Consider the following 14,603-nt stretch of genomic DNA (forward strand, 5'->3'; position numbering starts at 1 on the left):
CTAGTAATCAGTGAACACTGTGATGCGTTTTTTAAATTAGTGCGTCGCATATTCTTAAAATGATCAAACTACGTAAGTATTACATGTTATTATTGTTTCTGTCACTACATTACATATCTACTTACAGCGTGTATGGTATATAAAACAATGATGGAAGTGTTTGATGTTTTTTTATGCGCTTTATAGGCAGAATAGAGCGATTCCCAAAGGCTCCATTGTAAGCGGACTTTTGCTCACATTTGTTTACGAGTCGAATGCATAAAAAAATAAAAACATATCCTCGTCTAACATAAGGATTGTAAATGATAGGCAAAATACCCCAAAAAGTGCAGTTTCCCTTTAAAGCCAGCATAGCGATTCAAGTCTATTTTTTCAGCCCCTCGGTCCTAGTTGAATAGCGCCATTCTAAGTCATCCCAAAGTAAACTTGAAGGGTAATTGAACTCGCAACAGTTACGGGCATTAAGATGCAGAAGTGAAACTAGTACATAACTCTACTTTGCTGCCACAAATATGGGTTAAGTGTATTTTTACTTTTTGTTCATCTCATTCTTGTTCCAAAATGCCGGTGATGTGTGTAAATGCCTAAAGTTGATCTTTAATGACGTCTGTGCTAAGTGAAGTGTTCAAAGCTAGGTTAGTCGCTATACTGGCGAAACAAACTATATTGCATTCTTCATAAGAGGTGTCAACATACGTACTTAATTTAATTAACCCAACCTTATTATTGAACTTTCACAGCTACATTTATTTTACCTTAACATTTATGATGCCGTATCGTTATAACTTATAGTCGTGGTCAAAAGTTTACATACACTTGTAAAGAACATAATGTCATTACTGTCTTGAGTTTTCAATAATTTCTACAACTCTTATTTTTTGTGATGAAGTGATTAGAGCACATACTTGTTGGTCACAAAAAACATTCATGAAGTTTGGTTCTTTTATGAATTTATTATGGGTCTACTGAAAATGTGACCAAATCTGCTGGGTCAAAAGTATTAATACAGCAATGTTAATATTTGGTTACATGTCCCTTGGCAAGTTTCACTGCAATAAGGCACTTTTGGTAGCCATCCACAAGCTTCTGGTTGAATTCTAGCCTGATTTAGCCATTCCTTTATCACTTTCATCTGACATCACATGGACAAAGATAAGACCTTCTGGAGGAAAGTTCTGTGGTCATAAGAAACAAAAATTGAGCTGTTTGGCCACAATACCCAGCAATATGTTTGGAGGAGAAAAGGTGAGGCCTTTAATCCCAGGAACACCAGGCCTACCGTCCAGCATGGTGGTGGTAGTATTATGCTATGGGCCTGTTTTGCTGCAAATGGAACTGGTGCTTTACAGAGAGTAAATGGGACAATGAAAAAGGAGGATTACCTCCAAATTCTTCAGGACAACCTAAAATCATCAGCCCGGATGTTGGGTCTTAGGCGCAGTTGGGTGTTCCAACAGGACAATGACCCCAAACACATGTCAAAAGTGGTAAAGGAATGGCTAAATCAGGCTACAATTAAGGTTTTAGAATGGCCTTCCCAAAGTCTTGACTTAAACGTGTGGACAATGCTGAAGAAACAAGTCCATGTCAGAAAACCAACACATTTAGCTGAACCGCACCAATTTTGTCAAAAGGAGTGGTCAAAAATTCAACCAGAAGCTTGTGGATGGCTACCAAAAGTGCTTTATTGCAGTGAAACTTGCCAAGGGACATGTAACCAAATATTAACATTGCTGTATGTATACTTTTGACCCAGCAGATTGGGTCACATTTTCAGTAGACCCATAATAAATTCATAAGAGAACCAAACTTCATGAATGTTTTTTGTGACCAACAAGTATGTGCTCCAATCACTCTATCACAAACAAATAAGAGTTGTAGAGATTATTGGAAACTCAAGACAGCCATGACATTATGTTCTTTACAAGTGTATGTAAACTTTTGACCATGACTGTACATATCTAAATGAAAAAAACAAGCCCCCCCCCACCACATCTCCACTTCGATGCCCCTTTACCACAGCTGGTTACCAGAGGTGATATTTGAAAGTGCGTACAAAGAGTCATAGCTTTATTTCATTTCAATGTTCTTGAGCGTACAAAAGGAACTCACATTTTCCAGTAGTATAAGATTTTGTGAAAATATGTAAGTGTAGAATATATGTTTGATCAGTGTCACTGTGCTGCACATTACCTCCGCTAAAGGGCGAAGTGAGGCAGATTATGTTGTCAACTCCATCATGACTCCAGGAAGAAAACATGGATTTTCAGTGTGGTCCACGCAGCGGAGGCAGGACAAAGGCTGTGTCATTCGTTTAAAAAAAAAACTGAGGTCTTCAGTTTTGTTCCCATAACGCCAATATATACCTACATTGATACACTGTACACTGTACACTGTACACATTAACATATAAAATACAGTAAAAGATTTAAATGAAACCGTAGTAAAAAAAAGAGAACTTGCTTTTTGTATCCACATGTACAGCTTGCACACTAGAAGGGAGGGTGAGACAGTCTTATGGGGAAATGGAAGTCTCAATAATGACACCACGACGCTGCTCATTTATCACGGTCTATTTCAAAAGAGCAGATCCTTTCGCATGTTCAATGATACCATCGTGATCCTTGATGATGGTGAGCATTTCTCTTCATTCGGAGCATTTCACGCGGTCTAAGTGTACTTCCATGGCGAGGACTTTCCTTCTCTTTGACGCAAAGCTTGTGTATGCCTGACACTTGGGAGACATGATGAATAGCAAAAAATTAATGAAAAAAATAAAAAAAGTGACTCACGACTTGCGTGTTATTCCGCCTACGCATTTTTTCACCGTGCGCACACAGGTCTAACTATTTCTTTCTGCACACTAGTAATCATTTACAGGATCGTGTTGTAACCACAAAACGTCGTACAGCAAGGACTGCCTGTGTATGAAACAGAACGTCACAGTAAAGCAAAGAGAAATAGCCTGGGCAAAATGCTTATTTTACAAGTTGACATTAAAGTCCTCACAGCTAAAACGATTAGACAAACGTGATGTCATCCAATTTCAACAAGTTGACGTCCACAACTCATTTCCAACCTTCGTGTTGGGGATCATTGGAGACCTTTGTCCATGCGGTTCAGTTGGAGCTCTTGAGCTCGAATCGACTGTAGACCTGTTTGTTCTTCAGCTGGTTGTACTGGTTCACCAGGTCCAGCTTGCTGTGACCAAGTGTCATACGCTTCTCGTCTTGCCTGGTCATCTGTGCCACAGGAGACACGGGCGACACAGGAGAGGGAGGCAGCTCCGGTGGCGGTGGTGGTGGTGGTTGTGGTGGTGGCGGTGACGGTGACGGAGGCGCCTGTTGGCTCTCCGGTACGGTTTGTGTGAGGTCAGGTCCACCTCGTGCCACGTTTCCGAGAGGCGACTGCGATCTGAGGAAGTTGTAGTGGTCTTTGTCGGAAGGTGGCGTGAAAAAGTCCGATAATTTATTGAGGAACTGGCTGGACGAGCCCTTTTGCTTGGCGCCCAGTTTAGTCTCGCTGAGCAGGGTTGTAGTCCTGGTTGGATTTAAGCGTGCAGGGGTGGTGCCGGTGTACATAGTCGGTTTGTGCTCGTACATTCCCAACGCCTGAAACTTAGAGGTGGTACCGGCAAAATGTGACCACTTGAGGTCCGCCGGGTAGCTTTTGGTCCAGTCCGTAGAGTAGCCTCCAGTAGTGCGCTCCAGAGTGTGATTGAGCACTCCGTTAGCGGAGACTCGTGTTGAAGGAGAGATGTTGTTCTGATGTGCCAGGTTTTGGACTCTGCGCTCCCCAATTTTCCTCTCAGGGCTCAGGTGAGAGTTACTCGGCTCCAGTTTGTCTTGACCTTGATTGACCATGTAAACGGGGTTGGAGGTCCGTCCGGGTGCTGCCTTTACACTTGATATGCTGTTACTTGATTGGCTGCTTGAGTTATCAGAACTCGTCCTCTGCCTGCAGGGGGAAGGACACGGTTAGCATGTGTTAGCAAGCACAAAGCTACCATTGATCTAGCACACAGTCAGAGCATGATTAACTCTAAGGAGTCCACAACCTTGTATCCACGGTCTATGCAAGCGCAGCATGATGATACATCCACACTCTGTTTTAACCAAAAGGCCAGACTTTACACTCTATTCAAGTCTTTAAATGATGAAAATCATGTAAGTACAAACCCCGTTTCCATATGAGTTGGGAAATTGTGTTAGATGTAAATATAAACGGAATACAATGATTTGCAAATCCTTTTCAACCCATATTCAATTGAATGCACTACAAAGACAAGATATTTGATGTTCAAACTCATAAACTTTTTTTTTTTGCAAATAATAATTAACTTAGAATTTCATGGCTGCAACACGTGCCACAGTAAATGGCACATGTTCACCACTGTGTTACATCACCTTTTCTTTTAACAACACTCAAACGTTGGGAACTGAGGAAACTAATTGTTGAATCTTTGAAAGTGGAATTCTTTCCCATTCTTGTTTTATGTAGAGCTTCAGTCGTTTAACAGTCCGGAGTCTCCGCTGTCGTATTTTACGCTTCATAATGCGCCACACATTTTCGATGGGAGACAGGTCTGGACTGCAGACGGACCAGGAAAGTACCCGCACTCTTTTTTTACGAAGCCACGCTGTTGTAACACGTGCTTAATGTGGCTTGTCATTGTCTTGCTGAAATAAGCAGGGGCGTCCATGAAAAAGACGGCGCTTAGATGGCAGCATATGTTGTTCCAAAACCTGTATGTACCTTTCAGCATTAATGATGCCTTCACAGATGTGTAAGTTACCCATGCCTTGGGCACTAATGCACCCCCATACCATCACAGATGCTGGCTTTTCAACTTTGCGTCGATAACAGTCTGGATGGTTCGCTTCCCCTTTGGTCCGGATGACACGATGTCGAATATTTCCAAAAACAATTTGAAATGTGGACTCGTCAGACCACAGAACACTTTTCCACTTTGCATGAGTCCATCTTAGATGATCTCGGGCCCAGAGAAGCCGGCGGCGTTTCTGGATGTTGTTGATAAATGGCTTTCGCTTTGCATAGTAGAGTTTTAACTTGCACTTACAGATGTAGCGACAAACTGTATTTAGTGACAGTGGTTTTCTGAAGTGTTCCTGAGCCCATGTGGTGATATACTTTAGAGATTGATGTCGATTTTTGATACAGTGCCGTCTGAGGGATCGAAGGTCACGGTCATTCAATGTTGGTTTCCGGCCATGCCGCTTACGTGGAGTGATTTCTCCAGATTCTCTGAACCTTTTGATGATATTATGGACCGTAGATGTTGAAATCCCAAAATGTCTTGCAATTGCACTTTGAGAAACGTTGTTCTTAAACTGTTTGACTATTTGCTCACGCAGTTGTGGACAAAGGGGTGTACCTCGCCCCATCCTTTCTTGTGAAAGACTGAGCATTTGGGAAGCTGTTTTTATACCCAATCATGGCACCCACCTGTTCCCAATTAGCCTGCACACCTGTGGGATGTTCCAAATAAGTGTTTGATGAGCATTCCTCAACTTTATCAGTATTCATTGCCACCTTTCCCAACTTCTTTGTAACGTGTTGCTGGCATCAAATTCTAAAGTTAATGATTATTTGCAAAAAAAAAAAAAGTTTATCAGTTTGAACATCAAATATGTTGTCTTTGTAGCATATTCAACTGAATATGGGTTGAAAATGATTTGCAAATCATTGTATTCCGTTTATATTTACATCTAACACAATTTCTCTACTCATATGGAAATGGGGTTTGTAAATCCAGACCTATGATCAGTAACAATCATCCTGATTGTGTTAGTGTCATCGTTTTAAAAACATTTGTTTTAGAACGGTACACGTTATTTGTCGTGTACATAGTCAATTGTACCTGCCTGAGGCATTAACTAAACTAACTAAATTTGTGCATGAGTTTTTGCATTGTACATTTTATATTTGCATTCTAGGTAAGAAGCAGAGGTGGGTAGAATAGCCAACAATTGCACTCAAGTAAGAGTACTTTAGAGTAATATGACTAATAAAAACTTAAAGTAAAGAGTAGTCATCCATATAATTACTTAAGTGTTTAGTGAAAAAAACTATATTGAAGTACTGAGTAACTGGTTAGAAACTTCTGATTCATCTAGTAGCTATTTATTTAATGGTACTTGCATTACAACCATAGTTGGTGTGTGTGTACGTAAGTGATAAACTACTACATCATGTACTGTCCCACAAAAGATGCACACTTTACAGTCACTTATGATGTTATAATAGGGCTAATGTGCAGCTAAAACATAAAGCAAACATTTACAACTTATCACAACATATTTTCGTGAGTTGGAAGTGGAATTCTCATAGAAGGAAATGTGAACATTTCTACTGACACAGATGATATTAAAGTTATTTTTCCTAGTTTGTAAAGTAAACACTACTTGATGCCTCTTCTGACTGTGACTTAAAATATGTCACTTTTGAGTGCTGTCATGTGACAGCCAGGCTCCGTTTGATTGGTGAAATGGAATCAAACATCACTACGTATTTGCAAGCAGTCATCAATGGATTTAAATAAATGTAGCAATGGGAATGAAACTCAATGAAACAGAGTAGTGTTTCGTCTGCACAAAAACATTCAAGTTTGTTGCAATAAAACTACTCGTACAAGTACAATGTATCCAAAAAGTTTCCTGAGTAAATGTAATGGAGTAAATGCTAGCGTCATTACCCACCTCTGGTTATAAGAAAGGTTTGACATGATATTTTTCCTTTATAAAAATTCAAATTTCTCCTACTTGGATAATAAGTCTTAGGGCAGTGGTTCTTAACCTGGCTTCGATCGAACCCTAGGGGTTCGGTGAGTCGGCCTCAGAGGTTCGGCAGAGCCTCCGCCACGGAGGTAAAGAGACATCCGACTTATCGTATAAATAAAAACTTCTCCCTATCAGCGTATTATGGATACCCCCAATGTTCCCTCTAATTTTCCACCTTTTTTGCAAGTTTTTTGATTGATTGATTGAAACTTTTACTAGCAGATTGCAAAGGAAGAGAAACAGTACAGTTTACACAGTGCAGTACATATTCCGTACAATTGACCACTAAATGGTAACACCCCAATAAGTTTTTCAACTTGTTTAAGTCGGGGTCCACGTTAATCAATTCATGGTAATGTGTGTAAGGTGTGTAATTTGTTGTGAGTTCATGCACTGTGTTGGTTTTGTTCTTGGAACAAGGTGATGTTCATGCACGGTTCATTTTGTGCACCAGTAAAAAAACATACAACTTTTTCTTGAATTTGAAAAAAATATATATATATTTTTCACTAAAGAAGGGTTCGGTGAATGCGCATATGAAACTGGTGGGGTTTGGTACCTCCAACAAGGTTAAGAACCACTGTCTTAGGGTGATTTTAGGCCATGTGTTAATAGAAATGAAAAAAAATGACTGTACAGTCGCATGTGTGGTTGAACTGGGGGGAAAAAATGAAACCAACCGAGGCAAGATAAATTGTTTTTAGAAATTATGTAATATAAAAGGTTTACGCAAAAACTAAATCCTAGCCTGGACTCCAAAGGATTAATCAGGAACTATCTGGTATGGTGTAGAATATTTGTTTCAGAAATGCTTAACAAGTTAAATTAACACCAAGTGGTTATATTTATGATTCAATCATAAAAAAACCCCCACAAGTTTCTATTCCATACAAAAAAAGCTTGTTTTCAAAATGGGTTGACAGTCGGACTAAACACTTAGTTGTGTTTGGGAGTTGTATCTGATTACAAAAAAATCTATGTCAAACAATCTTGGTACCTGTCTAAAAGTAGATTGGCTTTCATGAGCGGAATGTGCCCCATGACCATCTGCGGGGCCTGGTAGGGCGGGAAGTATGGAAGACCCTCCTCCTCCTCGTTATAGAAACAGTCGATGATCTCCGAGTCGGCATACAGGCAGCGGAACTCGCGGTCAAAACTTTCCGTGATGCGACCCGAGAAGTGCATGACCATGTTGCTGTGCACCTGAGCAGACAGCCAGGTGAAGCTGCACAAATAAACACACAACATCAATATTAGAATTGTATCCAACATTGGAATTAAGCACAAAGAAATGATCTTACATGCCTGATTCACTAATAACATCATTATCATTATCTGCTTTATTGTATCAGCCACTATTAGATGATAAAGGTGTTAGCCTGTGACTAAAATGTGCGGTTTTGTTGATTTGATGAAAAAAATCCAATCGCGTGTCTCCTCTGTGGCGTGTGCTGTCATGCATGAAGACAAAAAAAATATTAGCATGTCAAATCCATGAAACTTGATGGATGGCTGACTTGAAGGAGTATTGGGTGCAAACGTTGTAGAACCGGAATGGCGACTCGTCACACTTGTCACTTTTTCTTAAGTTACTTGACATGTGTAAGCGACCGACAACAACTTTGCCTCACTAATGCACGCTACCGGTACTTAATTTGACCTGCACCAGGGCTGGGAGGGGCTTGATGTGTGTATGGGTAGTGGGGGAGTGGGGCTCGTAATAATTTAAAGGTTTTTTGACTCAACTATTAATTGTTCATTCACACGATGGTGTGCACCGGGACAGTTGTATTAACATGCAAAACTGCTCAAGGAAAATGGACGCCCATCCTTCTTCTTGCATGGTGCCACTTTGGTCATGTGACCCCCAAAAGAGACTGGTGTAGGCATCATTTTGATGACAGAAATTTTGGAGTTGAACTTGAGCTTTCCTCATTTGATGTAAAGAAATAGATAATTGATTATCTATACATTTGTCTTAATCAGTGGTCGGAATGAAGCAATCACTTAGTCTGTTGACATCATATTGACGTTTGAATGGAAGTAGGAAGTGAATATAAGTATATGAGTGGAGAAAAGAGTTGGACAAATATGCTGAAATGATTGGCGGGACACTCCCAGTTGTCAAAGTATGTCATTCTAGAGGGGGAGGGGTTGGGTCAGTCAACGCCTCTCCACACCTTGCCCTTCATTCCCGCACCTGTGAGGTGAGTCACGGCTCAATCGCAATCCTCCGGTAAACAGAAAGTAGGCGGTTCACTGAAAATGGTAGCCGTGATGATCATATATTTCTTTTAGGAGCCTGTCAGACCTCCAGTCCAACAGGAAGTACAAATAATATTTTGTTTTCTCTGCATGTTCGTACTACCAAGTGGAGTATGTGTGTGTCTGTATGACCTGTAGGATCCGGCGATGACCTCCTCACAGTCGATGATCATAAACTTTTCTAGGACTTGTCCGCTGAATTTCTTGCCGTTCTTGGTGCAGTACATGTCGCCGCACACGCTGCGGATGCGCATGTTCTGTGAAACACGAGTAGAACAACATGTAAAAAAAAATTAAGTCAAACAAGGTCAGAGGTCAAAGACACCATGACAGCTAGAAAAGCTAAGATAAATGCAGGACGCTATGCGTGCACAAGACTCACGCTCAGGTGAACGTTCTGCACATCCAAAGACGAGCACATGTCCGTGAAGTGCTCCAGGTTCTTGTGGTCCAGAAGGATGTAGACTGGAACTTTGCGCTTGTTGGACGCCTCAATCAGGTCACACAACAAGTCCACGTCAGTGAACTCATCCATGACCAATGCGATGACCTGCAGCGCCCACACACATACACGTTAGCACACACATTTCCTGTATATACTACAAAACCCAAAACCAGTGAAGTTGGCACGTTGTGTAAATCGTAAATAAAAACAGAATACAATGATTTGCAAGTCCTTTTCAACCTATATTCAACTGAATAGACTGCAAAGACACGATACTTAACGTTCAAACTGGTATTTTTTGCAAATATTAGCTCATTTGGAATTTGATGCCTGCAACATGTTTCAAAAAAGCTGGCACAAGTGGCAAGAAAGACTGAGAAAGTTGAGGAATGCTCGGACCTTCGATCCCTCGGGCGGTACTGCATCAAAAACCGACATCAGTGTGTAAAGGATATCACCACATGGGCTCAGGAACACTTCAAGTAACTACAGTTTGTCGCTACATCTGTAAGTGCAAGTTAAAACGCTACTATGCAAAGCCAAAGCCATTTATCAACAACACCCAGAAATGCCGCCGGCTTTGCTGGGCCCAAGCTCATCTAAGATGGACTGATGCAAAGTTTAAAAGTGTTCTGTGATCTGACGAGTCCACATTTCAAATTATTTTTTAGAAACTGTGGACGTCGTGTCCTCCGGACCAAAGAGGAAAAGAACCATCCGGACTGTAATAGGCGCAAAGTTCAAAAGCCAGTATCTGAGATGGTATGGGGGTGTATTAGTGTTCAAAGCATGTTTAACTTACACATCTGTGAAGGCACCATTAACCATTAATGCTGAAAGGTACATACAGGTTTTGGAGCAACATATGTTGCCATCCAAGCAACGTCTTTTTCATGGACAGCCCTGCTTATTTCAGCAAGACAATGCCAAGCCACATTCTGCATGTGTTACAACAGCGTGGCTTCTTAGTAAAAGAGTGCGGGTACTAGACTGGCCTGCCTGTAGTCCAGACCTGTCTCCCATTGAAAATGTGTGGCGCGATATGAAGCCTAAAATACCACAACGGTAACCTGGACTGTTGAACAACTTAAGCTGTACATCAAGCAAGAATGGGAAAGAATTCCGCCTGAAAAGCTTCAAAAATTGGTCTCCTCAGTTCCCAAACGTTTACTGCGTGTTGTTAAAAAGAAAGGCCATGTAACAGTGGTAAAAATGCCCCTGTGCCAACTCTTTTGGAATGAGTTGTTGCCATTAAATTCTAAGTTAATGATTATTTGAAAAAAAAAAAAGTTTCTCAGTTCCAACATTAAATATCTTGTCTTTGCAATGTGTTCAATTGAATATATGTTGAAAAGGATTTGCAAATCATTGTATTCTGTTTTTATTTACAATTTACACAATGTGCCAACTTCACTGGTTTTGTATATACATGCATGTATCTACTGTATATAAGGTAGATACTAGATACGTGTGCACATTATACATGTATATATAATACAATATACATATATAATATTAATATGCTACATATATATATATCATAACACATATATATCATATATATATATATATATATATATATATATATATATATATATATATATATGTGTGTTAACTATAGGTTCCAATAACGGCACAATTTATTTTTTTTATGGCCGATTAACGCGCACAAGTCCTTTTTGACCCTAGGGACGGGTAACTTGGTTGAGTTCAGTTGTTACTGATGAGCCACAAGTGGTAAAATAGCAAGCAGAAATGGAAAAAGAAAAGTGTACATTATGGAAATATCAGGTCCAAAACCATGGCAAGTTGTTCTCCCGACAAAAAATAACTTATTTTTTGCCGTGGAACGACATCACTGCAGCAAATGCCTGCTGCGCACGTCTATCAGAGGTGTGTGAACGCTTTATTTCCGTGTTTATAGCTAAGGTGCATTGATACATTAAATGTAGACTGTTACACTAACTGCTTTAGTAAGATTGCATAACAGCTCAACAGAAATTAAACACGGTAGGCAGGAAGTCAAAAGGGGACTTTTTTTTATTGCAAAATGTCGGCCGACATCAAAACATGTCATTACACCTTCTCAAACCAATCACATTTCCAACTTCAAAATAAAAGCGCTATGCTATACATCCAGTTTAACTATATTAACAAAATAAAAATATCTTACAGTATGATCATGCTTTGTCAACAATGTTTTGTAATGTTATTCTGTGATATTTGTACCTAAAAAACATGCTATTACAACAGTTGAGGAATATGTTACAATTAACTTGTACAACATGTAAAGTACAGAATAGCAGAAGCATTTATTCAGGTAGAAATATCAAAGAATACATTTCCAAGCATCTTTGGCAATCAAAGCATGAGCATAACAATCCATATTAAGACATATTGTGTTATTAATGCGTGAAACTGGTATCTAAACATGGAAGTGTAGCTCCTCCTCTGAAGGCAAGTGCTTCTACAGCAGGAATACAAATTCTGTGTTTCTACAAAACGCAAAATCTGGCAAGACACCAACACACTGAAGGCAATGTTTGTTGTTGTTATTAAAAACGTAGTTATGTCCTTTTTTTGTGTTGAGCTGTTTAAAAAAGAATAATGTTTAAAACACATTTCATTAAAGCAAAATAATTGTACAGCCATGGTATTAAAACTTGAAAATGATCAGTCTCGGGTAAACTTATTAATGATGAAAAATTATATCTATCTGCCATTAATCGTGATTAATTTTGAGTTAACTATGAATATCCATCTTTAATCTCCCTAGTGGCAGTGCGTCAAAGAAAAGGAAAGCCATTACCATGGAAGTAAAAATGTCAAGGAACATCATTGATAGCTCCTAGAGATGAGAAAAGCCTACCAGTATAAATCGAATGCTAATGAATGCTCGACAGGTCATGGATGTTGTGCGCTTTCTTAAGGCAAAGAGCAGGTTCTCATTCTAGACTGGCATAGACAATATTTTAAGACGGTAGTAAAGGCCTGCAAGTGATGCTGTACCCTCTACTTAAGTAGATTATATCTCAATAAGCCTCTCTCGTCTCCCTTGCAAAGCCCCTTTCAGTTTGCAAGACAACCACAAGGATAGTAATAACTATATTATTCCTTCCTTGTACTGTATTTGATATTACTGTATCTCATACAGTATGTCTTTCATGCACTTAGTGGCAGTGACCTAGGAATCAATTTAGGTATAACTTACACTAAAACTCTAGGACCAGAACTTGAGGACCACGTATATGCATAATTGCATATGGTACTCGGTTTTCGTAGGATTCGTTGTTTTAAAAAATATTTTCACCATAAGTTTGACCCACTTTCTGTATACCGTCTCGGTTATCGTAGGACCAAATATTGCAAGTACAGTGCATCCGGAAAGTATTCACAGCGCTTCACTTTTTCTACATTTGGTTTATGTTATTGCCTTATTGCAAAATAGAATCAATTATTTTTGTCCTCAAAATTCTACACACAATACCTTGTAATGACAATGTGAAAGTTTTTTCTTTTAGAAAATGTTTGCAAATGTATTAAAAATAAATCTAATAAATCACACGTACTTAAATATTCACAGCCTTTGTTATGAAGCCATTCAAGTATTCAAGGACAACTTTAAAACAAAATGTGCATATGTGGGGGTTAAACTATGGAATTCTCTTTACAATGAGATAAAAGATTGTAATAAATATATTCCAATTGAAAAAAATATATAAAGACAGAACAATAAGATCATATGGACAGCCATAAGTGTTTACATTTTGCTTTATATTTATTATTTTACTTATTTTTTGCCTGGTTTTGTATTTGTTTTGTATCATCCTGTAAGGTGTATATTACTTCTTTTGTTTTTTTTGTTCGGTTTGTACTTCATGAAGTTTTGCACTTGTGCTTTTTTGTGAGTTTTTTTTGTTTGTTTTCGTTATATTTGGATGTAATTGTTGGTTTATATGATATTATTAAGTAAGACTACATATTATGTTGAAGGGGGCAGGAAAATATAAGATTTTTCTTCATCCTGCTCCTTCTCAGGCATTGGTGTGTAAATGTAAAATTGAATAATTGTGGTATAATTGTCTATCGATCAAAGATGCACATCAATGAAAAAGATAAATAAAAATGAAATTAAATTAAATGAAAGCTCAAAAGTGAGCTCAGGTGCATCCTGTTTCAACTGATCATCCTTGAGGTTAATACAGCTTAATTGGAGTCAACCTGTGGTGAATTCAGTTGGTTGGACATGATCAAGAAAGACACACACCTGTCTATATACAAAGTCCCACACTTGACAGTGCATTGCAGAGCGAAGAATGAAGTTAAAGGAATTTTTCTGTAGACCTCGGAGACAAGATTGTCTCGGGGCACAAATCTGGGGAAGGGTACAGAAAAATATATGCTCCCTTGAAAGTCCCAATGAGCACAGTGGCCTCCATCATCCGTAAATATAAGAAGTTTGGAACAACCAGGCCGTCTAAACTGAGTTATCGGAGGAAAATGGCCCTAGTCAGGAAGGTGACCAAGAACCCGATGGTAACTACAGCATTCCTCTGTGAAGAGAGGAGAACCAATCCACCAACCAGGCCTGTATGATACAGTGGCCAGACAGAGCCATCCCTTCTTAAATGTTTGCCAAAATGCACCTGAGAAACTCTCAGACCATGAGAAAAAATTCTCTGGTGTAATGAGACACAGATTGATCTCTTTGGCGTGAATACGAGGCGCCGTGTTTGGAGGAATTCAGGCACCGCTCATCACCAGGCAAGTACCATCTCCACAGTGAAGCATGGTGGTGGCAGCATCATGATGTGGGGATGTTTTTCAGCGGCAGGAACAGGGAGACAAGTCAGGATAGAGGGAAAGAAGAATGCAGCAATGTACAGACACATCCTGGATAAAAACAGATGCTTCCCATCCAACCTGATTGCGCTTGAGGGGTGCTGCAAAGAAGAATGGGCAAAACTGCCCAAAGATAGGAGTGCCAAGCTTGTGGCATCATATGCAAAAAGACTTGAGGCTGTAATTTCTGCCAAAGGTGCATCAACAAAGTAATGAGCAAAGGCTGGGAATACTTACTGTATGTACATGTG

The 14,603-nt window shown here is 39.5% G+C and overlaps 2 protein-coding genes across 3 annotated transcripts in view; one reads left to right on the forward strand and one right to left on the reverse strand.

Moving 5' to 3' along the window:
* ssuh2.1 (ssu-2 homolog, tandem duplicate 1) overlaps window positions 1-14,603 on the forward strand; it is a 60,797-nt gene that overhangs the window by 23,068 nt on the left and 23,126 nt on the right. The gene's annotated exons all lie outside the window — the stretch shown is intronic.
* The window catches only part of fam83c (family with sequence similarity 83 member C), a 20,239-nt gene continuing 7,586 nt past the window's right edge, over window positions 1,951-14,603 (reverse strand). For both annotated transcript variants that reach the window (XM_061923778.2, XM_061923777.2), the window contains 4 exons: window positions 9,448-9,615; window positions 9,198-9,322; window positions 7,798-8,025; window positions 1,951-3,957 (listed from right to left, as the gene is read on the reverse strand). In XM_061923778.2, the coding sequence (XP_061779762.2) occupies window positions 3,120-3,957; window positions 7,798-8,025; window positions 9,198-9,322; window positions 9,448-9,615 (1,359 nt within the window). In that variant the 3' untranslated portion in view covers window positions 1,951-3,119. The remainder of the gene's footprint in view (window positions 3,958-7,797; window positions 8,026-9,197; window positions 9,323-9,447; window positions 9,616-14,603) is intronic.

The sequence above is a fragment of the Nerophis lumbriciformis genome, linkage group LG28 (assembly GCF_033978685.3).
Source record: "Nerophis lumbriciformis linkage group LG28, RoL_Nlum_v2.1, whole genome shotgun sequence".
Taxonomy (NCBI): Eukaryota; Metazoa; Chordata; class Actinopteri; order Syngnathiformes; family Syngnathidae; genus Nerophis; species Nerophis lumbriciformis.